At 33.2% G+C, this 24,948-nt stretch overlaps 2 protein-coding genes and 1 long non-coding RNA gene across 3 annotated transcripts; all 3 read right to left on the bottom strand.

The window, feature by feature from the left end:
* Positions 1–3,464: 3,464 nt before the first annotated feature.
* LOC108345357 (MA3 DOMAIN-CONTAINING TRANSLATION REGULATORY FACTOR 1) lies at positions 3,465–7,464 on the bottom strand. Its single transcript, XM_017583959.2, has 3 exons — positions 7,216–7,464; positions 5,826–5,920; positions 3,465–5,579 (listed from the first exon to the last, which is right to left on the bottom strand). Exons 1-3 carry the CDS (start codon positions 7,433–7,435, stop codon positions 3,786–3,788), a joined length of 2,109 nt encoding a protein of 702 aa, XP_017439448.1. The 5' UTR covers positions 7,436–7,464; the 3' UTR covers positions 3,465–3,785.
* A 6,527-nt stretch (positions 7,465–13,991) lies between these two features.
* LOC128194742 (uncharacterized) lies at positions 13,992–14,520 on the bottom strand. The gene is made up of 2 exons (XR_008246079.1): positions 14,310–14,520; positions 13,992–14,240 (listed from the first exon to the last, which is right to left on the bottom strand). It is a non-coding gene; the product is annotated as an uncharacterized LOC128194742 (long non-coding RNA).
* Positions 14,521–14,527: 7 nt separating this feature from the next.
* Positions 14,528–19,364, bottom strand: LOC108325208 (protein STICHEL-like 2). Its single transcript, XM_017558238.2, is given in 7 exon segments — positions 14,528–14,639; positions 14,642–15,250; positions 16,255–16,473; positions 16,611–16,796; positions 16,934–17,153; positions 17,248–18,877; positions 19,143–19,364. Coding segments are annotated over 6 exon segments (2,850 nt in total). The 5' UTR covers positions 18,826–18,877; positions 19,143–19,364; the 3' UTR covers positions 14,528–14,601.
* Between the last annotated feature and the right edge of the window lie 5,584 nt (positions 19,365–24,948).

Below are 24,948 nucleotides of genomic sequence, written 5' to 3'. Positions count from 1 at the left end.
CATATATTTAATGTACCTGCTTGAATATGTCACATTCAAGTGTGCTAAACATGATTAAAAATTAAATTTTATTAATCAAATTAACTCTATTAATCATCAAATTAATGAGATAAAAATATTATTTCTACAAATTAGAGAACAAATGAATTTGAGAATAAATGAATTTGAAAAGATTGACAAACCATTTGTTTGGATTAAGGAATTTAAAAGAATTGATGAATATATTTGAAAGAAAAGTCTACGAGAAAATAATGTGGTAGGTATGATAAATTAAAAAAATATTTTACTTGATAAAAATAGGTTATTACTTATGTATTTTTATATGTGATATAAATTTCAATATAAGTAATGAAAATTATATTAAAATATAATTAAATTTTTTGTTTATAATAAAAAAATTAAAATAGGAAAAATGAAATTAAAGTTTATAAAAAAAATTATGAGAATAAATTTCAAATACATTCTCTTAGATAATTTATTTTATATTATTAGTAAAATGATGGTTAGTATTAATATTAATATTAATTGTAGTTATTAATATTAATGTTATTATTAGTAGAAGTATTATTATTAGAATTATTTGTATTATTATAATTATTATTATCATTAATATTAATATTTAAAATAAGAAATATTGAAAGCAACATTAAGAAGTATTTTAATATTAACAGAAATTACAAACCCGAGATAACGAAAAAGAGAAAACAATGAAATTTATGGTACTTTTATTTAAAAAGATTTCAAAATAGTGGTTACTACTGAAAATAATTAGAATAATTATATGAAATATCTATATTAAAGAAGATAATTAAGTATCTTTATACTATTATAACTATTATTAATGGATGGTGGTCATTATGAAGTAGTTGCACTCTTAAATCAGGAAAAATAGTTAGTTATATAGTTATTTCACTTTTTTAGTGATAATCTCATCGTATGAATTGGATTCGATTATAATAGAATTGATTCTAACAACATTAAAATTATATCATCTTTCAAATTTTGGGAATTGATTTCAACCTTTTTTTTTTAATATTCTTAATCAATTTTTTCAGTCATTTTTTAATACTCAATCAGAATTTATTCTTCTAACCGCTTTTTAACATTCAAAATTGATTCCATCTGCTATTCAGTACACTTAAAATTAATTTCACATCCTTATAAACAATTTCATAACTAACACAATACATCAAAATCGATTTTCTCTCCCCCGTAGATAGTTAAGACTCCATGTCCACTCCCATCAACAATATAATTCTCATATGTTTTCCTGACATCTTTTTCCACATTTCATTTTTTATGTACGGATGCGAATTTCCTTTCCTCTTACAAATCTTTTTAAATATTCTGAAACAAAAATGTTTTGATCGAGACGTGGAGGTCCCTTAAAACATTTTTGATAGTATTGAAGACTGAGTGAAGGCTAAAGACGGGACGGACGAACGAGGCTTAGGGTGGACAGACACTACTCCATACTCTAGGTTGAGGACCGAATGTTTCGGTCGAGACGTGGAGGTCCCTTAAAACATTTCTGGTAGTATCGAAGACTGGGTGAATGCTAAAGACGATCCAACGCTCAAGTTAGTAATGTAACCGAACGGTAAGTAATGCATGTATATATTGCATCCTCGTGTGAAGTCATACATGAGACCTTATTTATACGGGTTGTAATGGATTTTTACCTTTCGTGGGCCTGATGATGGCCCAATTATACTTTAATTCTCCATTAAGAGCTTTAATGAGTCGTTTATCATTTACATCAGGAGAGTTGGCCAGAATGATTGACCTAATGGTTGATTCGACCAATCGGCTAGACTAATTAGGCTGACGGCGCACTCAGACGATCGGCTCGGAAGGAGATTGTACGATAAAAAAAACATAACCTAAGTGTTATGATTACTCTCGTGTTGACGCTTAAAATTATATATTTCAACTCTTTTATAAACTTACACTTGATTGTTTAAATGCATATGGAATTTGTGATTTAAGTTTGATTGTTTTGAGAGTGTTTTACTCTTGTTTTATATCTTATCCCGGATAACTTTTTCTAGTAAAGAATCATCCCTGTACTTATCAATTGAGATTCCATTTCAAAAGTGGTGTGTTATTCCTATCTCTTTCATTAATCAATTTTCCATTTTCCTGTACAACTTGTGTTTCTACTTTATTTTTCTTGAGTCTCAAACCATGGTTACGCAATCAGACACAACTTTTATTCTAAATGAAAAAACTTGCTACGAACTGTAATAAATAACAACTAATAATGAAGGTAGGTTGGTTCCTGTCACACATGATGACGAAGGGACTGTGAAATTAGTCTCTTATCCCACAACACTGTGTCACACCACGAAACATATCCCATCAGTAGATTTAGGACAAAGACTGTCTTGAACCGCTAGGTAATGATAGGCGCACAAACCCAACAATTAACCAAGAAAACCCATCAGCCAACCTCCTTATTTTATGTTTCACTTGTTTCTTCAATTAATAATTAAGAAAATATACAAGCTTTTCCGGAATACAAGTGAACATGACACCTCTACCACAGTCATAGTCTCTCTTTTTCCAACTGCTTGTATTTATCCCTTCAATGAAATTAAATATTATTATTTGATGTAGCCGCCTGATAGGACAATTTATTAAAATTCCTATTTATATGCCGTAAGAAACAGTTACGATTTAAAATAAGGCCATTACAAGTCGATTACGAAAAACGAGTCTTTTTTTTAGATTTTTGCGAATGTAGACACTTTAATTTGGAAGCTAAGTACACCTTACACACAAAAGAAAGGAATTGGAGATTAGAATTATAATTTTGGAATTTAGAAGTTCTTTTAAAAATGAAATTATAACTCTAAGGTACAATTAATAAAATTAAACTAATCATTTGCCGTTTTTTATTTATACTATTCGGATCATAATTTTATAACAAGCCTTGAAAGACATTGAACAAGTTTTTTTCGTAAAGTGTTGGTGAAATGATTCAACTGTAAGACCAGGAATGTGTTAAGGGTCTTTCATAGTGCTTATTAAGAATTTAATGTTTTAGCTTTTCCTCCATGTTTAAGGTCAAAGAGTAGGAATGTCTCAAAGATGTCTTTCCCACAGAAATTCTCTTCTGATCGGTGATAGTGACTTAATAGCCGCATTAGTACATTGATAGCTGCTTACTAAAACATTAATTGTATTATTGTATACCTACAGTATAGTTAGCATTATAATGAGACATGAATAGATACAATACAAAAATCGATTTTAATAATTACGTAATAAAATGAATTTTGATTGTTCTGCGAAAGTCCCTCTTCTAATATCTTGCGTCTAAAGAAAAATAACATACTTTAATAACTTATTTACTGATGCAGTCCTACAATCATTTTGGACAAAAATCAATTTAAACACAATTTCTACCGCCACGATGCAATAGCCGAAGATTTGACTACATGAAAAAACGAGATCGGTGCTGAAAAATACAATATATGCCCTTCTAAATTACCTCTTGATGCATCATCATCATCATCATCATCATCCTAAGGAGCTGTTAATGGAATAAGACCAACTTTATACAATGGCTGAGATAATAAGTAACTCTGTCGGTGAGATGATTCGGGGGGTAAAAAGAGTAAGTGAAAAGAACATTAAAAAAGGATTACCAGAAGAAGTCCAAGTGTCCCAAATTTATCCATCACCCAAACTCACTACTCAGTGGGGAGCTAAAGGACAACATACATGAGAGAAACAACAAGACACAAACGTCTCAAAAGCTGGTGCCCGGGATGATTAATTTAGGCATCTGTAGTAGGCGAGTCAAATGATGGTAGAAGCCAGCCCTTCGACTGAGCATGCTCCACGTAGAAGCCAAATTTCTCCTTTGCGTTTGGAATGTCCAGAGCCAGATCATCAAGACCATCCTTTATTCGGGTGAAACCTTTAGTCATCTGATTAATGGTGATCAGGCCCTCACTATAGCACTCCTGCAGCAGATCTAGCATTCGATCATTCTTTTTCTCCATGGCCATAATCAATGCTTTCTTCACTACCTCGTGGTTAAAGAAAGGCATTCCCAGGTCACGGATACATTGGCAAGCTTCACTGACAACCCCTCCACTTTCGTACTCTTCCAAGAGCTTCATGATCTTGTCCTTCGCATCCTCCACAGCCCATCCCGTGCCTCCACCCCAGCATCTCAACAGCCTCTCTCCAGCATGACGAGCAGCTATGAGTGACCGAGCCATACGCACAGTTTCACTACCGCTGCATTTTGGTGGCAACCTGCTGCCAATTTCTTCCAAATTCAGCGGGGCCAATACATCGTCAATAACAGCCCGAGCTAAAAACAGAGCAAGCTCATTTGAAGCGTCCAGTATATCCAGTGCTGTATCTTCCGCAGTTTCCAGAAGCATGACAAAACCATTAACTATATCCTCAGTTGAGAATATCTCTATGTGAAGTGCGGATAGAAGTACCGATGCCATTTCCTTTTCTCTGTTCTTTCGGTCCATAGCCAGAGTAATTAACTTCTTCAAAAATATTGGGTTATATTCAGGGGCTCCAAGATCTTCAAGACTTCGAATCAGTTCAGGGATGTCATCAGAAAGAAAATACTCATGAATCATAGTTACACATTCCTTTTTGTACTTCCTCACCTCCTCGTCTTCAACTTGTATTTCACCATCTTCAGTTGCAGGTTTGGTAAGTGAAGCATCAAGCCATCCTTCAGATATTGCCTTGGGGACAAATGACTGAAACAGTGCCTTAGCTGATGGAATATCAAGAGCAAGATCATCTAGGGATTCTGCTAAACGAGAAAAACCCTTCACCATTTGGCTGGAACTAACAAGTCCTTCTTCTGCTGCTTCTTTTAATAATTTTAACATTAGAGGTTCTGCTGAACGAATCTCCATGGCAAGTACCAAAGCCCTCTTAACAACCTCATGATGGAAGAATGAAACCCCCAACTCACGTATACACCTACAGGCTTCCAATGTGTCACCACTATCCACATATTCTCTAAGTAAATCAGTTATCTTCTTCTTCACTTCTTCAACAGTTATATGAGTGCTACCACCCCATCGCCTTTCCACAAGCTCTGCATGGTGTGGAGCTGAGAGATAACTCTTTTCAGCTGTCTGGATTACCTGAACTCCCTTGGAAGACTCTGGAAGAGCCTTCATTGCCCTGGCAAGAAAGGCTGGAGGAAGAATGTCATCAACAACAGCCCGTGCCAAGAATAATGCAAGGATATCAACTGCATCCAGTATATCCACAGCAAGATCATCAGCAGATTCAAGAAGAATAAAAAACCCATCCCTGATCTGTGCAGGGCTGATGACGTCAGCATACAATGCAGAAAGTAGAACAGAAGCCATTTCTTTCTCCTTATCGTGTCTGTCCATTGCCAAGGACACAAGGCGTTTAATGAAGTATGGATAATATTCACTTGAGCCAAGTTCTCTGAGGTCGGATGCTGCCAATTCCACATCCCCATTACTGAAATATTCCTCTATGATGGATACCACTGCTTTCTTGAATTCATCCAAGGGGTCAGTAACAGTAGATCCAACTAGTTGATAGGGTTCCTGTAAATAGTAAGAGTATGTAAACAAATTTGTGTTGTGAGCTTATTTATGCAATCCATTGGTAATATCCACGCAAAAATTGGAAAAAGTAAAGCAGGAATCAAATACAGTTTAAAAGAAATTAAGGAAAAAGGAATGAGGGAACTAAAGTTCCACTACTACAAGCATTTATCAAATTTCCAAGCATCTAATTTTGTATCATAAATGTTGTCACAAACAACCAACAAAACATAGAAAGAAGTTTACCTCGCCGCTGTCATAATTTGGATCATTCCGATCTATGTGAGAAACAACATCAGTATCAAGCAATTTCCCCCAAGTGCCCTTACCACCGGCACCATCTGCATCCCCAAGATAAAGAGAATTAAATTACCAAATGAAGACCATAATAAACCCAAAAGCAGATTCTATCATCAGATATTGATACTGCAAAAGAAAGCTGCAAGCAAGGAAAGGCTCAAATCACACCAACTGATATCATGATCTTCAACACAAAATTAAAAGAAATACATTTCATGCAGGAAAAAAAAAGAGTTCACTCGGTCATTTCATGCAGGCCACTTTCTTTTTACTTAGTTAATGAAAGTCAATATAGGTAACATTTTGTAATTCTATTCATACCAAAGATATTACTGAATGTCAGGGAAAACTTATTTCTACTAACGTAATACTTTTCTCCACAAAAAACTTCCAAGAAATCCAGGGAAAATGATAAATTTCTAAAAGTAAGCATAATCCAAACAAGTAAAACTATAAGCTGAGATAGTTGAGGCCAGTGCTGTTGGAAATTTTAATTAATTAACAGAAGTAAAATGAGATCAGCCCCAAATTCTGCAGAAGGGAAAGGAAATAAATATTGTATCAAGACGAAGATACCAGCAAAACCCCTTTTTAAGCACAAGTATCATTGGCTGTAATTTATTCTAAAATTACAAATTTGTGAAAGTCTCATTCTTTATTTCAGAAGCTCCAGCTTATGATTTTGTAGTTTGTATTAGAGTGTAGGTCAAAAGCTAAAGATATGAATAAAAAGCACAAGGTATACAAAAGTTTATCAAAATAAGATGCAATAGATAAATGTAGGAGGAATTTAGTAACATTTGAATGTAATTGCAATATATTTATTCAATGTTAAAATCTAATGATATTTTATTGTTGAGTTGCATTCATGTCTCCTCACAATATAAAAGACTGGCATCCTGGAAGCAAGTAACATAGTCAAGTAGGCACCTCACTTTTAAAATTTGTGCATAAAGTTCAAAAAAACTTTCTTTTGTCAATCGGGCCCCATAAGGAAGGCTAAACCACAGCAGCTAGATCCTAATACTTATAAAATTAATACTTAGCAACCTACAGCCATAATTAGAAAACTTTTAACAAGGACTAGCAAACAAAGTATTAGCCAAGAAAAAATAAACATGCGCAGCATCAAAAAATTAAAAATTAATCATCTCTCAAGCAAGCTAAATCCCACAAATAATTCAAAAACCCAGACCTGTTGACCTTTTTTACTGAGTAAATATTCAAAAGTCTAAGCCTATATATGATGTAATTAACTCAACAGAGCAAGCGTACCCGTGATACACATAGCATGCTAATCCACTCAAAACAAAACATGTAAAGGACATTAACTCACCTTTCTTCACCCGCCCATACTTCCCTGAGTGTGACCGACGCACATGCCTCACAGCTATCCCAGAGGTTTGTGCCTTACCACCAGCTGGGGCTTTCACATGATGGTCGGAAATCAAGGACGACGGGGATTTTGGAGACGAAGACAGATTCTCCGCATTTTGGCTCGCAATTTTTAGCATTTCCCTCTGCCCGTCCGTCAGAAACCCCTCGCTCGAAGCCATTTAAACAAAAATCCAAAAACAAGCCAAACCTATAGACATGCTATTTCAGTTAATCCCATCACTTCACAACGATACACTAAGCGCGCTTCAGTTCAAAACAACGGCAATTTCGCAACGAATTGAAAACCACTCTCAACTAAACAATGCACATAACCAAATACTAAATATCGAATATTCTCGATTAACTCCAACTTACTTATTACAAACTGCAAGAAATAATAACGGATAGAAAAAGAAAAAAAATAAAGCACATCCGTAATCATAAAGCATTTCCGTCTTCGCCAAGGTCACTTAACAATATCAACGCCAAACAAACAGAGCCTCTCGTTTTACTTTCAATACCAAATAAACCAAACATAAGCATGCCAATGAATCACATGAGAAAAACTATAGCAAATCAAATAAAAAACGGAAACAAAAACGAAAAAAGAGAAAGATAAACAAGTAAAGAAGACAAACCAGTGACTACAAAGTGCAAACAGGAATCGGATTCTTCTGTTCTTGGCCCGGATCTCGAGCCAAGACAGGAGAAGCAACCGGATTTTGCGAATCGAAACGTAGGAGGGGAAGTGAGTAAGATCCAGAGAGGAGCGAGGTTGGGAGAAGAAACCCTAAACGGTTACGCGGCGCGGTGGTGTAATCGGAGAGAGTGAGTGAGTGTGTAGAAGTGAATCGGTGGAAAGTGAGACGCGAGAAGAGGAGAGAAATGGATGAGAACGAAAAAGAATGGGTCGGAAAAGAGGAGGGTTATATAGGGAGGCTACGATTACCTGTACACGTCACCAGTGGGCGAGGTTTTTGGGTTTGGGCCTTTTCTATTCAACTATTGTTGTTCTGTTCTGTTTACACGTGGCGCTTGCTCTACAGGCTAATGCCAATCTTCATTATGTGCCCTCACTCCCTTCTTTCCCACTGTGCTATTCTTATTATTAACCCTAACCTACTCTGCTCCGACCACATCCATTTTATGCATTTTGTTTGCACAGAGTCGTGTTCAACTAGCATACGCATAAATCTATTCATGCCGTTTTTGTAAGGAATCTTCTTCTCACATGTTTAGCTTTTCAAGTCTTTACACATATCAAATAATTAATTAATTAATTAATTAATTAATTAATATATTTCTAAAATTCTAATAAATTACTATTATTATTACAAGTACGTTACATTTTAGATTTGATTGGACTATACTCCTTACTTAGAGAACTATCGCCCTCGGAAAAAGGATATAAACATAAATGTTTTCCATCCTTGGCTAATATAAATATGTGGATATGATCTTCTGTGATTATTTTTTTCTGTAGTAAATTGAGGAAGACTTGGAGAATAAGCGGCTTATCCATCTTTTAAACATATATCACTTTATTTCTATTAAGATACACTACAACTCGCTAAGCTAAGCTAAACGCTTTCATCATCTTACTCTGGTTTTCATAATACGGTTGGACCAGTAAATTCAACCTATTCCCTCTGTTCAAGTCTCGGTTTTGGAATATTAAAACTCTGTCCCGTAACCTGGGTTGTTCCATTCTCATGATTCTTGAAAGTTCAAAAAAAATTATTAATTATTATTAGTGATATATTTCATAATTTTTTTTCTATTTAGTGTTTTTACATTAAAAGAATGTTGTTTTTATTATTTTTTCTCTTTTCTAGTTAGTATATTTCATTGTTTTGTATATTATTTAAATAAGGAATTATTTTCACTTGTTGTTTGTGTCATTTTTTCAACAACTAATATCAAAGCTTTAGTTAGGAACTTTGTATTGTGTTTTAAAGATGGAAGGTAGTGATGATTTTGAAAGTATTATTAAATTGGATTTTATCAATTATTTATAATGGAAATTTTATATAAAAGATTTTTTATTTTGTAAAGATTTGTGTCATTCTATCAAGAAATAATGTTTTAAATCAATATAAATTTGAGAGATATTGGAAGAAGAGATAAATAGGAAGATTATTGACATGATATAATAATGCATAGATAATTTTGTTTATCATGTATTATGTGAGATTCTAACTTATAAGAAAGAGATTAAATGAGTTGTTTTAGTCTAAAACTTAGTTGGATAAAATATTCTTTATTAGGTAGTTAGTAAACTTAAAATACAAGGATGATATTTAGTGATTCAACACTTAAGTAGTTTCCAGAATCTGGTAAGTCAGTTGATCATTATGAAGATTGTGTTACATGATGAGCTACTAGTATTGTTATTACTAGTATTATTAGACAATTAAGAGATTTTAGTAGTATCTATAAGCAATTCTACTTCTAATGGAGAACTAACTTTTAACATGGTCAATGACAATCTTGAAGGAAGAAAAAAGAAAGAAACATGTTTAGAGATTATCATAAGTGTAATGATCGTAACAAGTCAAGATCAAACAAAAACGTCATGTATTTCTACTGTAATAATTGGAGACACGTTATTAAAGAGTAAAGGATTTTTAAGAAAAACGAAATGAATAGAAGAAATAATAACAATAAAAGATAATATACAATTGCATCACTCTTGCAATTGTATTTGATGGTGACGTTGTTATTGTTTATGTCTCTGTTTGGAAACTAATATTGGTTGTTAGCTCTATTTGAAAAATGTTAGACAAATTCTTACACCTGAGCTAATTCTTTTTTTTTTCTCTCCCTTCCTTTTTTAATTTTTTTTCTCTTTCCCTTCTCTTTTTTTGCTTTCTTTTGCCTTATCTTCTCCATTTCTTCCTTTCCTCCTCCTTTTAAGTCCTTGCATAACTTCAATATTTATTATTGTAATCTTTTGTTTTACTTTTCTTTTTTAACTGTCATGACATACAATTACATTAAAAATTTTGAGGGATTACAATTATCTTATTAATTATTTTCACACTTATTTTGTAAGACCATATATCTTGAATTTAATTCATATTTATATTTATACTATGCTAAATCAATTAGTTGTTGCTTTTATTTTATCACTTTTATTTATGACAATTTTAGAAAAGCTTGGGTTTTTGTTTAAAATATAAAGACAAAGTACTTAATGTGTTTAAACATTTACATGCAAGCATTAAAAGAGAAATAAATAGATTATTAAAATGTGTTACACTAGATAACAACGACAAACAAATGAGTCTTTTTGAGCATTATTGCAAGGAGCATGACATCGTGTTTAGGAAAAAAGTTTCAAATACAAATAAACACAATAAGATTGTAGAGGAAATGAACCAAACTATTAATGATAGAATTATATGCATGTCACCCGTGCAAAATTACTTGGGATTACAAATCAAATGTTGAGCTAAGTTAGTATGACCAAAGGTTGAGACCAGTTGACTCGAGCTAGAGGTTGAGATAAGTTGACATTGGCTGAAATTTAAGCTAACAGTTGAGACAAGTCAGTTAAAGTTTGAGACAATTTGGCATTAGCCAAAGGTCAAATCAAGTAAGTCCACGAAGGTCAGGTTGAGTAGGTTTGGACCAAAAGTAAAGCCAAGTTTATTCATGTCAAACTCAATTGACTAAATGGTTTGAGCCGAAAGTAAAGCCAAGTTTATTCAGGTCAAACTCAATTAACCAAATTGAAGGTTCTAATTGAGTTTATTTAGGTAGAATGTCAAACTCAGGCGGCCAAATAGAAGGTTGAGACAAGTCGCTCCTGACTATAAATAAAGACTAGTCAATTTTGACCGAAAGACAAATCAAGTCGGTCTAGACTCATAGTTAAGTCGAGTTGATTTGAACTAGACGTTGAAATTATTCAGTTCAAGTTGAAGGTCGATATGAATCCACTTTTTGGACCTGGGAATTTTTATCACTCTAACTAATAAAGAATTCCACAACTTGTAGAATTTCAATTTCCTTTTTTAAATGAATCTCAAATTCTATTATTTTATTTATTTGAAATACATTCTTAAATTCTTCAATTTTTTTTTTAATTTCTTTGTCCAAACACATTATTTTAGTTTAAAAAATTTTAACCTTTCTAAATAAATAAATTATTTTCTTAAATTACTTCATCCAAATACAACATTTAAGATTTTGAATTCAAGATAATATTAATGTTATGGAGGTTAAAATTGTTTAGTCTTTGTAACGAATCATTCTCAAAATACATCATGATATCACTTTAAAATGTCTCTTCTAATTAATCACTTGTGTTTCGGCAGGATTTAGAACCCTAATCCAAAACATTCAAACTTGTCTGCTCCGATGTCCAGTTGTGCTGTCTTCTCTCTTCTCCTTGTCCAAGCCGCGGGGGAGGGTGCCGGCAAAAGACACTCCGACACTCAAGTCAGTGACCTCGCGTAGTAATCTTGTAATCAAGATTAGTTATCAGAGCTCTAAGTTCACTACAATTATTTTCATTAACTCCCCGACAGTTATTACTATTGATTACCTTAACGGCTGGTTTTACCGATCGATTCATTGACCTGAGAGGTATCATCGGTCGGCCAACTCTTATGCACCTTTACCGTTCGGTCGGTTATAAGCCCATAGTAACAACTTGTAAAAAACTTCTCAAAGATACATTTATATGGTTACCAAGAATATGACTAAAACTCTTTCACTCTAAACAAATTGTTACGAGGATTAATTCGCTCAGGAGTTTAGGCAGTATAAATGAGATCTTAGATTTAGTTTCATCACTGTTATAATAACAAAACAATTAGACGAATTGTTATGTACGGCGAGTACTGGTTTTGTGTAATATTTCTAACTAGAAATGAGAAAGAAAAAAAACAAATCAAATAGAACAAGTAAAAAAATCCACACTGATGCATATGGCTGGGAAACTTTGGAGTGTTTTAAAAGAACATTATAAGTGAAACAAGTGAATAAAACATGTGTGTGCTTCGAGTGTTGGCTGTTGGTGTGAAACTATGTATGATGGCCACCACTTATATACACTTCAAACTTTGAAGTGAGTGGATGTTATGACGGAGTTCTGGTGTACAATAAGTGTCTCTAACTACTCTCACGCTTGTCCTTGCTTATGTGCAAAAAGTAATTCCTGAAACTACAACGTGGGTTGCGATTTTGAAGGATCGGAAATGAATGTGTTGTCTAGTAAGTAAACATAATTAAAAGTGCGAAGATAACAGTAGTAGCTTGTACTCATTCAAAGAAATGCTCACATCCTTAAATTCCCCCACACTTAAAAACAACAAAAACAGATAAGATTACGAAAACATATCATTTATGAGTCTCTTAAGAATTTTATTTTATTTTAATTAGATTTTGATATATTTATTACGTTTTAATGAATTTTTCTTATGGGATTTAGATTTAAAATTTAAGATTGTAATTAAAGTAAGCTTCTAAAAATACTAAAATAAAACACGGGCGTTGCGATAACATTTGCAAATATCACTTTATAAAATAATAAATATGGAAAGAATAAAAAAGAGTTGTCATTTTGAAAATGGGATATGATAATCTGGTAGTGATATTTGTGCTCTGTTGTAAGACATTAAAAAGAGGAAGAAACCGTATCATCAAACATTGTACCACCTCCATCATAGGTTGTTGTTTGTTTGTTGTATGAGGACCAGCATGGCAAACCGTAGGTCAGATAGCCCAAACCTAATAAATTTGTGAAGAGGTTGGGATGCGTAGTTTTGTTGGCTCTTTACTGCCCCTACATAGCCTAGAACAAAAAATTATCTCAGGTGACTTTCTTCTCTTAAGTCCTCCTTAATAAACAGATCTCTAGTACTAAACTCGGCAGTTGTTCCTCAAATCCACACCCCTCTATTGTCCTCTTCCCCTTCTCAGCTTCTCCCTCTTGTCATCATTCCTACTGTTGCTAATAGTCCCACGGAACATGCTACTCATCACTCTCCATTTGTTATTAGCATTATATTTTCTGTATCTTTATTTTTAGTATATTATATTTTTGCTGTTTTATAAGACTCATTCACTCTCTCTCTCTCTCCGTAGACTAGTTTTTCTAACGTTTGTACGAAATTGTGGGATCCATTTGAACTTTTTGTGCACATTCTATTTAATCTGCTATCCATTCACCCAGGCTCCACTTATTTGATAAGGAAGTTCTAGTTATTTTTACCATTTATATAGATATCTTTACTCAATATGTTCTCATTTCCTATCATACGTTATCACTTTTGTGCTTGTTAGTCTGGATGGTTCTCGATGACTCACCTCATAAGTTTCAGATAAGTGCTTAAAAAGAGTGTTTATCTATGCCCGAAGAAACCGCCTTATTCGTACTCTTAAATAACTCAAATACAAACCCCACATAGAAGGAGCCAAATTTTACACAGATAAGATTTTAGTGATAGTTTAATATTTTTTGGAAAGGCAAACCAGTCACTTGTATACGGAGATAAGTAATGATTTAGATCTGTTCCTTCTATTTTCGACATTTGTTGTAATGAGTATGTATAAATCGTTGTACGATCATATTGGACCTTAGTTAAAATGTTTTAGGTAAATGGTGTAAGGATTAAAAGCACGATCACGAGGGAAATTATATGTTCTAATTTGCCTTCAACAATGTTTTAATTACGTTAAAAGCACGAGTGCATAAAACATTCATTCTCTTGGACATCACAAGACTCAGAACAGCTCCCAAAGAATCTAGAATTGCATTTTGAAGCTAGAGATTGCAATCCTCCACGAGATTACAGTTTCTTTCAAATAATGAAACATCGCATGAAACTAAACAACAGGTCACCGGAAACAAACTATCATCACTATGCATATAGCAGTTTCCTCTTCGATTGTGAAAACAGTCAGATCACTAGCTTCAAAAGGAAACGATCATACTTACACGCTTTCCTTCTCCCCTTTTGTATGAGCTAGCACCTGCATAGAAAGTCATGTTAATAACTGTTTCGAGAGAAGCTAAAAGCTTAATATAGTGTAAGACTTAACCTCAAAGATACATGCATGAACTTATCTTGATGGGTTTTCAACTTATATTCAGTATGTTGAATGACGGTTTTAACTGATTGCATTCAATTAACCAAGGTCTATAAAGAAGAGTGGCTCTGACTATTAAGTAAACACTGATTATACCCTGACAAAAAATTGCACAATACAAAACAGTCATAATAAACAATGATAAAAATTTGTATGTAAAACCACCTACTTCTCCGCAGCTGCTTGAGTGCAGTTGTTAGAACGGTGAGAAAAGACACTGGGTTCCAGATCATATCTGCAAATCTCAGAACAATTGAACTTGGGCATAGATAAAACAAAATCCTTCTGCTGTGGTGCATAAGAAGAGCCAAACTTTTTATGAAGCCAGCGGGTTCTAGGAAAACAGTCGGACTGATTATCTAAATCAGGGGTTGATGAAGCTATGTGTTCATAATTGCATCCCTCTTCCGTGCAAGAATCAACTCTCGAACAAGAAATTCTTGGAGTCTCTTGATCTGGCCTTTTCAAAAGCATTTTCCCTGAGCTTAGCAAATTTCCTTCACTACTTCTCAAAGCTGTTATAACCTGCATTCCAATTCCATTGCCGGCCTCGACTGGTGGCACCCGGGGTTCATAATCAGAGGAACAGGTTAGCGTTTGAACATTCATCGTGGGCTTTTGAGAGGTGTATTCAGCATAGTCTGATTCACTTCCTTGTTCATTAGATGATAAAGATTTCCAACGAATTCTGCGAGAACAACCGAAGAAATTGATGGATGACCTCTTCAATTTAGCATAAATAGAATCTGAGGCACATGAAGGAACATAATTGATTCTGAGCTCAAGGTTACAGCCCAATACGAACTGCAGAGAACTTGCAATCAACTTCCACGACTTCTCAGCCCTACTTACATAGTCTCGATGCTGGAACTCCAGCTCCGCAACTGCACGGCCTGAAAATTGGAATTCATTGGATTACTTCGTACATACTAAGAACTTTGAGAAGAAACATTTCACAAGTATAAAAGTATAATTTTTCTTCCCTAAAAGCAAAAGCTAGGTCAAAATATATGTAAAACCATTCCGTACTGCTATTGATAGTTAAAAGGAAGTTGAATTTTGTACAATTTGAGACCATATTAAGAAGACTTTAAACTTAATTCAATCTTACAAAAACTTAATATAATGAGGTTTGAGCCTATTGATAAATTTGAATTATTTCTAGTCAATGTCAGATCTTCAGCATAATATGCTAATAAAACTATGTTTGATGTAAATAATTTCCATACTGTCCTTCGAAAGAAATCAGTTTTGATAATAATACTAGGAAAAACTCTTAACAACAATCATTAACAAAAAGGAGAATGTTGGCAACACATTCTTCTATACATTCTTCCCAACATTATAATGGTGAGAAATTTACTGATCCCACTAGACCCCTTTGAAAGAGTTTATAAACAACTTGATTGGACTCTTATCATAAGACATGAACACCTGTGTACATGTTTGGTAGAACTTACGAAAATAACTTATGATATGTCTATAAGTTATTTTCAACTTATTTCAACAACTCTCGAAGATAGTTTATGAAAACCAGCTTATAGCTTACGTAAAACAATTTAACTTATTTCCCGTTTCACTATAGAAACGACTTACTCATAAGTAACTATATAGTAGATAATTATTCAATCAGACCTGAATCAAGTTGCTTACCCAAACAGACCATAAACAACTTACCCCAATTTCTACAGGGATTTCACCCTATAATAAACAACTTTGAAAATAAAGTTTCAAATAATATGTTGCAAGCAGTTCTGTTGACAAAAAGAAGCACAAGAAGAACACTAAGCATATCTGTGGGAAAGTATTAGAGTACATATTATGCCAGTAAGTTAGAAGAAAACAAATTTAGTCTCTGGTAAAAGAAAAGACACTGTAAATGAAATACAATATGTACCTTGACTAATACAAACTGAAGACAACTTCCCCTGTTTCCTGAGAAAAGTTCTGAGCCTGCTAGATTGACACATCTCAGTAGCTTTATACCATATAGAATCCAACGTTCCTTTGTGGTCCTCCTGCACTTCTAACCTATATGACTTATCATCACATTGATCTGTAGTGGCAAGATGCTCCAAGCTGTCACCTTTAGGAGATGTACTGCAGATATCACCATCTGCATCCATTATGGACAAGTTTAGAATGGTTCAACCAGATCAAAAACCACTCCAACTCTGCCTGCTCCATCCCAGATACTCGCTAAGGAAGATGGGAATAAAAAACCATAATTCGAGAAAAGAAAGTCAAGCCCACCTCTAATGGAAGCAGGTCGTGTACACAACTTCGTAGTATTTGCATCAGCCGATGAATATTCAACGGAGCTCAGCTGCAGAAGAGCTGCAGTGAACCATGTTGTTTGATTCTTGGAAATTCTCAACTGCTTCTCTGATTCAGACAGTATTCTTAATGCATGACTTAGTTTCTGCAGGTCTGCTTCCGCTGTGATAGAGAAACAGAAATAAGATAAAAGCAGTATCGTGTTTGCATGGGGAAAAACACAAATATGGCCTTCAAAAACAAAGAAGCGCCAATATGCTCAAAGCAAAAAAGGATATAATACATTTTAAAACACTTACATGTATATCTATTATAAAATCCTGTTTTTATTTCAGAGCCACGAAGTTCACATTTCCCTGACAGAATGTCCATAATAAGATTTGCCAACTGTGATATAAGTTGTAAAGGATCTATCCTTGTTCTGACAAGTTCCCGGGCTCGTATAACTGTATTTGAAGTGTCAGAGGATAAAGCTAGGTCCAACAAATCAAGCAATTCATCATCAGAAATTATCCCAGTCTGCAGAACAAGATGGGTAAGACATAATGCTCAGAAAGAGAAAATGAAGACAATTGCAATGGCATACACGCAGAGAACAAAGCAAAACACTCACTAGCTCGTGGACTAAGGATACTGTGATCTTTTTACCAAGCAAACTCAGTTGATCAAGCATAGTTTCTGCATCTCTAAGAGAACCACAGGATCTAGCAGCAATGAAGTCCAAAGCAACTTGTTCAGATTCAAGACCTTCTTCGACACATATTGTTTCTAATCTTCTTACAATGTCAACATCTTTAATCTTTGCAAAGTGATACCTCTGAGCCCGTGATGCTGCACTCCGAGGAACGTTATCCAAATCAGGAGTGATCATCACAAAAACCACATGAGGAGAAACATTCTCTAGACTATTCAAAAGGCACGCCCATGTTTCCCTATGCAATAACTGGCACTCATCAACAATGAACACTTTAAAGCTTGAAGAAACTGGAGGAACGCATGCATGCTTAACAAGGGATTTAACTTTCTCTGCACGATTGATTCTCAAAGAATCTACTTCACTAACATTCTTATTTCTTCCAGAGAAGAACAAAACGCATTCTCTACACAGACCACAAGGCTTTTGCTCCACAGAGGATAGGCAATTCAGTGCAGCAGCAAATATCCTAGAGGCTGAGGTCTTGCCCGTGCCGCGTGGACCATGGAAGAGATAAAATGATGCTATCCTTCCTCTACAGATAGCACCCAAAAGAGACTTACCTATCACATTTTGTCCAACCAAATCATCAAAAGATTTTGGCCTGAATTTCACAGATAAACTTCTAGGAGTTTCCATATTTGGACTAATTTCACCACTAATGTGTCCAATGTTTCTACGTCCATTGAGATCCGTTTCATTAGCGTGCTGCAATATCAAGGGAAGACCTTCTATTTCGGAATAATGATTTGATTCTCTAAACCTTGGTGACTTTGACCAACAACTCCTTAATCCACATCCATGGCGATTATCTAAAGCGTCAACATCTTGAGTGACAAGTTCCAAGCCACAACGAGCTGAGATAGAATCATAAACAGAAAGGCACTGTTGACTTCCTACATGGCTTGCTATATCACCCACCACTCCAGATGGTTTCATTTGATTCTTGCGTAGTGATTTTCTAGCTGACTTTGAGTGATCTACTCTCAATGCAGTTGATAAATAGCATAACTCACCATCCCTCAAATGATTACATGGAGGCGTAATGGCAACCAAATCCAATCTTTCACCTTCATGGTTACTACAACTGCTTTCATTTGGCGATTTATCTCCAGAAATACCTTGCTGCTTAGGATTAGAGTACACATGTTCATCATCTCGTTGCCCTTCCTGACGAGAGATCCCACAATAGTTCATCTTATAGTTCAACATTTTCAATTCTAACTCAGCAGTTTCCTGCTCTCTCAGATCCTTAAAGTCTAAACTGTTTGATCTTGAAAAGTCATTACCGTCGCAATGACCAGCATGAGAACCGTTGAGAAATCTCAAACTTAGAGAAACCCCATTACTAGAACCATTGTCCCAATCTCCATCATGAATCAAAGGAGAGAGTTTGCTGACACCATTAGTTGATGGATCCCTCAATGACCTTACTCTCCTCAGTGCCACAAGAGTTTTAGAAATAGGAATATCAACAGAATGTCTCCTACCATCCATCACTGCCTAACTCTTGCATAAGCAGAACCCGCATGAAACAGCGCTAACCAACCTAGAAAAGAAATAAAAGGCCATAAAAATAGCCATATAAGAACGCAGTTGGCACAGAAAAAGAGGAAACAAGGATGAAATGAAATAAATAAGCACAAAATCATAGGGTGAAAACTACAGGCAAAGTTCAACGAAATAAATAACTTCAATAGTGATTTAAATGTCGACAAAAGCTAACTCGTTCTTCATTGAAAGCTCTGAGGACATTTCAAGCGGGAAATGAACATAAACATAAATTAAACAAAGAGAAAAACAAAATGAAGTACCTTTCATCAGACTACAACCAAAAGCAACCCCATTACGACATTATGGTTAGTTCTTATCTCAACAGCAAAATGTACTGTATCCATTCCGTCAGCATTAGAAAGAAAATAGGACAGGGAAAGAAGAAGAGAATCTCCAGTTCAGATTATAATATTCCAACACATGAAAAAAAAAGATTGGCAATGGACACGAACATTACGTGTGAAACGACAATGCGGGTACAAGAACAGAGAAAAAGAAAAGAACCTGAGCAAATGAAAAACAAGGAAAATGTTGGAAAGTGACAAAGAAGAATCCCTTGAATGTAGCGCAGAAAAGGGGTTGTTGAAACAATAATAAAGGTAATAATGGTGGTGATTGGGGAGACGAGGACAATAGAAGAAGAGAAAGAGAGGAAAATGGCAAAGTAGTAAAAAGCAGTAAATGAGAGGGGGTGTTAGAAAGGACATGGTGAAGGCTGAACAAGTGTCAAGTGATTGCTCTGACGAGTGAACAGAGGAGAGAGAGAGAGGAAGGGATCAAGGAGGGAACTTTTGGGTTTGGGAAGGTTGTTTTGTTCCCTTTATGGCAGAAGCAGGTGGTGTGACAGAGCAATGTGATGATGAATCAGTGTTCACAGAAAGTGGGGATGGCATTGCATAGTTATGGGGTGTTTTGTAATTTGAGTTGAACAGAAGAGAGAGTTCGGTTAATTTAGTTGAAGGGAAAAAGCGTAACCGTGTGTGTTTCGATTTTACTTTGAGGAATCTCATTATTGTTTGTACAAAAAAGGTGGCCATACACAAGAATTCACCGAAAACTATGGAGCTCTTAGATTTTCGACAAAAATATACGGACAAACCACCAAGAGAGAAATAGAATGCCACCAGCCATATCCATGAAACCAATTTATGATTAATGTACATTATTATTAACTGATCATATAATTAAACATTGTATATTATTTACCAATTGAGATAAATATAGTTTAAATGTTTTTTTTAGATGTTTTTCAGATATAAAACTTTAAAATGTTTAAAAATAAATAAGATAAAAAAATGTTTAAAAAAATGATTATTATATATTTAGGATGCCACAATCAATATATTATTATTTTTCATTTTTTGTGTTTACTATTATTTATTTAATATATATTTACAAATTGATTTTTATTTTGGAAATTGTTACCTAAAACTGCCTTATTTATATGGTAAGATTTTTATTGTTTTCCAAAATTTAGATTTTAAGAAGTGCGTTACATTTAACATTTTTTTGTCCCTTCTTTATTATTTGGTGGCGACGATAAATTCTAATAAACATATTTTAATGTCATTTTCCATTTTTTATTATAAAATAATTATTAGTATCAATATTTTATTGACGTTTAATTTTTATATTTCTTAATTTATTTATTTAATATATATTTATAAAACTAACCTTATTTAGGTGAATTATTCACCCAAACTTCCTTTCTTTTATATAATAAGACTCTGTAAGACCCATGAAAAATATTTATAGTAAATTTTAGTATTTTATTAGTAATAATAATTTTAATGGATAGAAAAATATAAATTTTGGATATAAAATTATAGTAATTTTATAAGGAGAGGTTAAAATTTTTGATAACTTATTTAGTATTTTTTTTTTTAAGAAAATCGAATAGTAAAAAGTGAATAGTAAATAGTAAAAAGTAAATAGTAAATAGTAAATAGTAAAAAGTAAATAGTAAAAATAAATTTTCAGCATTTGGATTCCTTAGCATGGAAGAAAGTAGTAGGTAGAAATTAGGATCAGATTTGGTGAGAAAGTGATTGAAATATTATTTTTAAATAATATTAAAATAATAAATAATATTAAAATATTAAGGAATAGTAAATTTTTTTTTACTATAAATAGCCATGGGAGGGAAGGGTATTTGGCACCAAGAGAAGAGGAATCAAGTGAGAGCTTGAGAAATAGAGAAGAAAGAGTTAGGGAGAAATTTTTAGTTGCAAGAAGAGTAGAGGTTCTGAAGGGTTTCGGGGGAAACAAATTCGGAGCAGGAGATTAAGTCTGGAATAGAGGTAGGGGAGCTAACTTTTCTAAGCTTTTATATTATGATTTAGTACTGTTTTATTACTATTCATGTCTTGAAATTATGTATGAATATTGTTAATGCTTACTGTATGTTTATCTATATTGATATTCGGTATAAATATTATATGCTGTTGTTTTGAATCTGTTAATAAGAAATTTGTTAAAAACTAGTTGAGGAACACTTTGGCTAAGGAAAGACTTGGTACTTAAGTTGTCCATTGTGACGCACCTCTCTTTCCTGGAAGTCTACTCGACAGGTTTTTAACTTAAATCTTGTGTACAGATTATGTACTGTTAAATTATCATGTAATATATCTTGTTGGAATATATTCAGTTTGTATGATTTCTGAAATGATTGAAGTTTATTTGATTTGAATTTATGCATCTACACATGTATGAGTATTACGGGGAAATGTCGTAAGGGTATAATATGAGTCGAGGAATGTGAGTATGGTATGAGTCTCGCGGAGAGATTCTGTAATGTCAAGGTATGTGTATGAGGATTAGGGGTAGATTTCGTAATGGTATAATATGAGTTGAGGAATATGAGTATGGCATGAGTCTCGTGGAGAGATTCAGTAATATTATAGTATTTGTGTATATGTTGATGTTGAGGGTCCCGTAGTTGGAGGTTATCCTGATACTCTAATAATCATCTAGTCTCAAGTAGAGAGGGATGAATTATGTGGTGAGAGGAGCAGGAGGTCCTGGTCTATGTGCCGGTTTTGGACATAGTGAGGGGACTAACCTTGTGAATGGTATGAAGTATTTTGGAAGTGTATTTGTAAGAAGAAGTAGAAGTCATTCCAAGTGCATAACCTCCCGTGACCGCTCATCAACGTATCATCCGGATGAGTGTCTATTGGGTATTGTGGTGTCTATTGGGTATTGTGAGACGAGTGTCTAATAGGGATTGTGGTATGAGGGTGTCGAACATAATTATTATATGATGTTTATATCAAGGTAATTATACATGTTTTAAATGATTTGTTGCATGTTAGCTCACCCTACTTGTTTGTGTTTGTTTTGTGTTTGGGTATGTGCGATGATCGTATAATTCGTTATACGGGAGCAGATGAAGGAATGTCGTCTGATCCAATGCCAATGAAGGGAGAGACAGAAGAATAAGTTAGAAGAATTCGAATTATATTTATGAGATTATAGTTGAAATCTAAGTTTAAAACATGTGTAGACATATATTAATTATGAATTTATAAGTGTGAGATTACGGGATATTACCGTAAATGTAATGTTACAATATATATCTGGCGTGAGATATTGGGATGTTACAGACTCGATGTGTATCCGAGATTAATTATATTTTTAAATATTTGTTGAAACTCATTAAAATAAATAAAAAATATTATATTTGTTATTTTTGTTTTAAGAAAAAAATTAATAAATAATTATAGTAGAGTATTTATGGGTGCTCTAACCCTTTTATAAAATAGACATCATAGTCCTCCACATAAAAAAAGATGCCGAACATCTAAAAATATGAATCACCAAAAAAAATAAAACTTTAAAAGCAATACTCTGTTTATACATGCTGTGTATATATAGTCATTTAATAAAAAAACTTTAATGTATATTAACTTTATAGTTCTCTGTCTTAATTGATGAAAACAACACAAATCTTATATCTAAATGGTTATGTAAAAATAACTTTTAGTCAAATTTACAATAAATTATAAACATCCTAATATAAAATCATTATGATTAAAAAAAGAATTTATCTATTGTTAAGCACAGTAAGTATTTTATAAAATTTTAAAAAAAATATTTTTCAATTGTTAAATACAATAACAATATTATTTTATTTTAAAACAACTATCTCTTAATCACTAAAAGAACTTTTTTGAATGCAATAAGAAAAATCATTGGATTTGTTAATACTTTTTTATTTATTGAATTTCATAAATTATATTTGCATGGTTATTGTTAGATATATTAATTTTATTTTATATTTTTTTTTATTTTTAGTTTGTTTGTTATTATTTCTTATTTGTATTTTGGGCTTAACCCATATAGATGGTTGTATATTCAACACAAGCGGGATTAATCTCATACATAATTTTCACTATTTTATTTTCAACATAGTATCTAGAGTCAAGTTCTTTTGAATAAAAAAAAAAAATTGTTGCTTCGGCCACTACATCCGTCGTTGTCGTGACGGCGCCATCGCCTACGGTTGTCACTATTGGAGTTATAGTTTCAATCAATGATCACATGGTTTTTATTGTTTCGTCTAGGCGACCATCATGCCATCAATGATGCCTTCATCAGAGCTCCTACGTGATCTTAGCGCATTTTAAAGTTGTGAATCTGCTCCTTTTTCCGTCATGCATGATGGCACGTCTCACAATGATCTAGATCGTTTATGTTGCTCTTTTTCTTCTTTCAGGTTCATCGTGTGTTATCACACGTCTCATCTCCTCCACTATTCAGAGCATCGAGGTTGCTCTTTTTCTTTTTTTAGGTCCTTGATTAGAGAATCTTGGATTTTTTTTAAATTCTGTTGTTGTCTCTTTTGACTTCTCTTTTGTCACCATTGTGTTTGACCTGTCTATATATGTTTTTTTTCTCATGAAAAAGATGGTTTTTGTTAGTTTATTTATAGTCGTGGTGGCTCTCCTACAATTACCTATTTATCCAATGGTGGCATTCCTCGATGGTGATTTGCAATAAGAAATTTACATTGAGCAATCTTCCCGATTTGTTGTTCAGGGGAGTCTTTTGGGTTAGCATTTCGTCTTCTATGTCGTCTTGCAAATCATTAGTAATTTGGTGTCACTCGAGTGCAGAAACAGATATTTTCACTAAGTCTTTATGGATTATATTAGTAACAAGTTTGGTACATACGATCTGTATGCACTAGTTTGAGGGAGGGTGTTAGACATATTATCTTTATTTTATATTTATCTTATATTTTTAGTTAGTTTATTATTATTTCTTATCTGTATTTTGAGCTTAACCCATATTTCTTCTATTATAAATAGAGGACTTTATGTGTATATTCAACATTCATACGAAACTTTCACTATCTTTAATGTTGTGTTTACATGCATGGATAGTACTGTTTAAACATATCTGTGAAGATGAAATTACAAGATTTACCATATTCGTTTTCATCTATTCAGAAGGATTGAAGAGTGATGATTTGCAAGATTATTAAAAATTCCAACCTTCCCATTTTGTGCATATTTGAAAGGATTTGCAATAAAATTTCTATTTTACTCTTATGCAATAGTTACATATAAGAGAGAACTGAACACATCCATTTTCATTCATAAAAGTGTATTAGCTTCCAAATATAAAATCTAATAAAATTGTTATAGATAAAAAAGTTTTCTTTTTTGAAATCTTAATTTAGTTAACCATATAAGTATTCATCTATGTCCAATTTTTTTCTTTTAAAAAGTCTTACTTTATTTTTTTTTCTGTGATAATTCTTGTCGTGTTATTTTAAATGTTTTTGAATTTGAAGCTTTATTAGATAAGACAGTAAATTTTATAAAATTAACATGATTAAATAATACAAAAGTGTATATTATATAATGATGGTTTATGTGGATGAAGTTTATTTGTAATTATTTTTTGTGTTGGTGAAGTTTAAAAAAAATAATTTCACTTTACTTAATTTTTTTTATTAATATTTTTTTGTTTTTAATATTTAAAATTCATTTTATCAATAGATATATTATTAATAAATATAATTTTATATTACTTTAATAACTAGGGATATTTTGATAA

Source organism: Vigna angularis, chromosome 1 (genome assembly GCF_016808095.1).
Source record: "Vigna angularis cultivar LongXiaoDou No.4 chromosome 1, ASM1680809v1, whole genome shotgun sequence".
Classification (NCBI taxonomy): Eukaryota; Viridiplantae; Streptophyta; class Magnoliopsida; order Fabales; family Fabaceae; genus Vigna; species Vigna angularis.
Note: the sequence above shows the minus strand (reverse complement) of the source record. Positions and strands in the feature narration are given on the sequence as shown.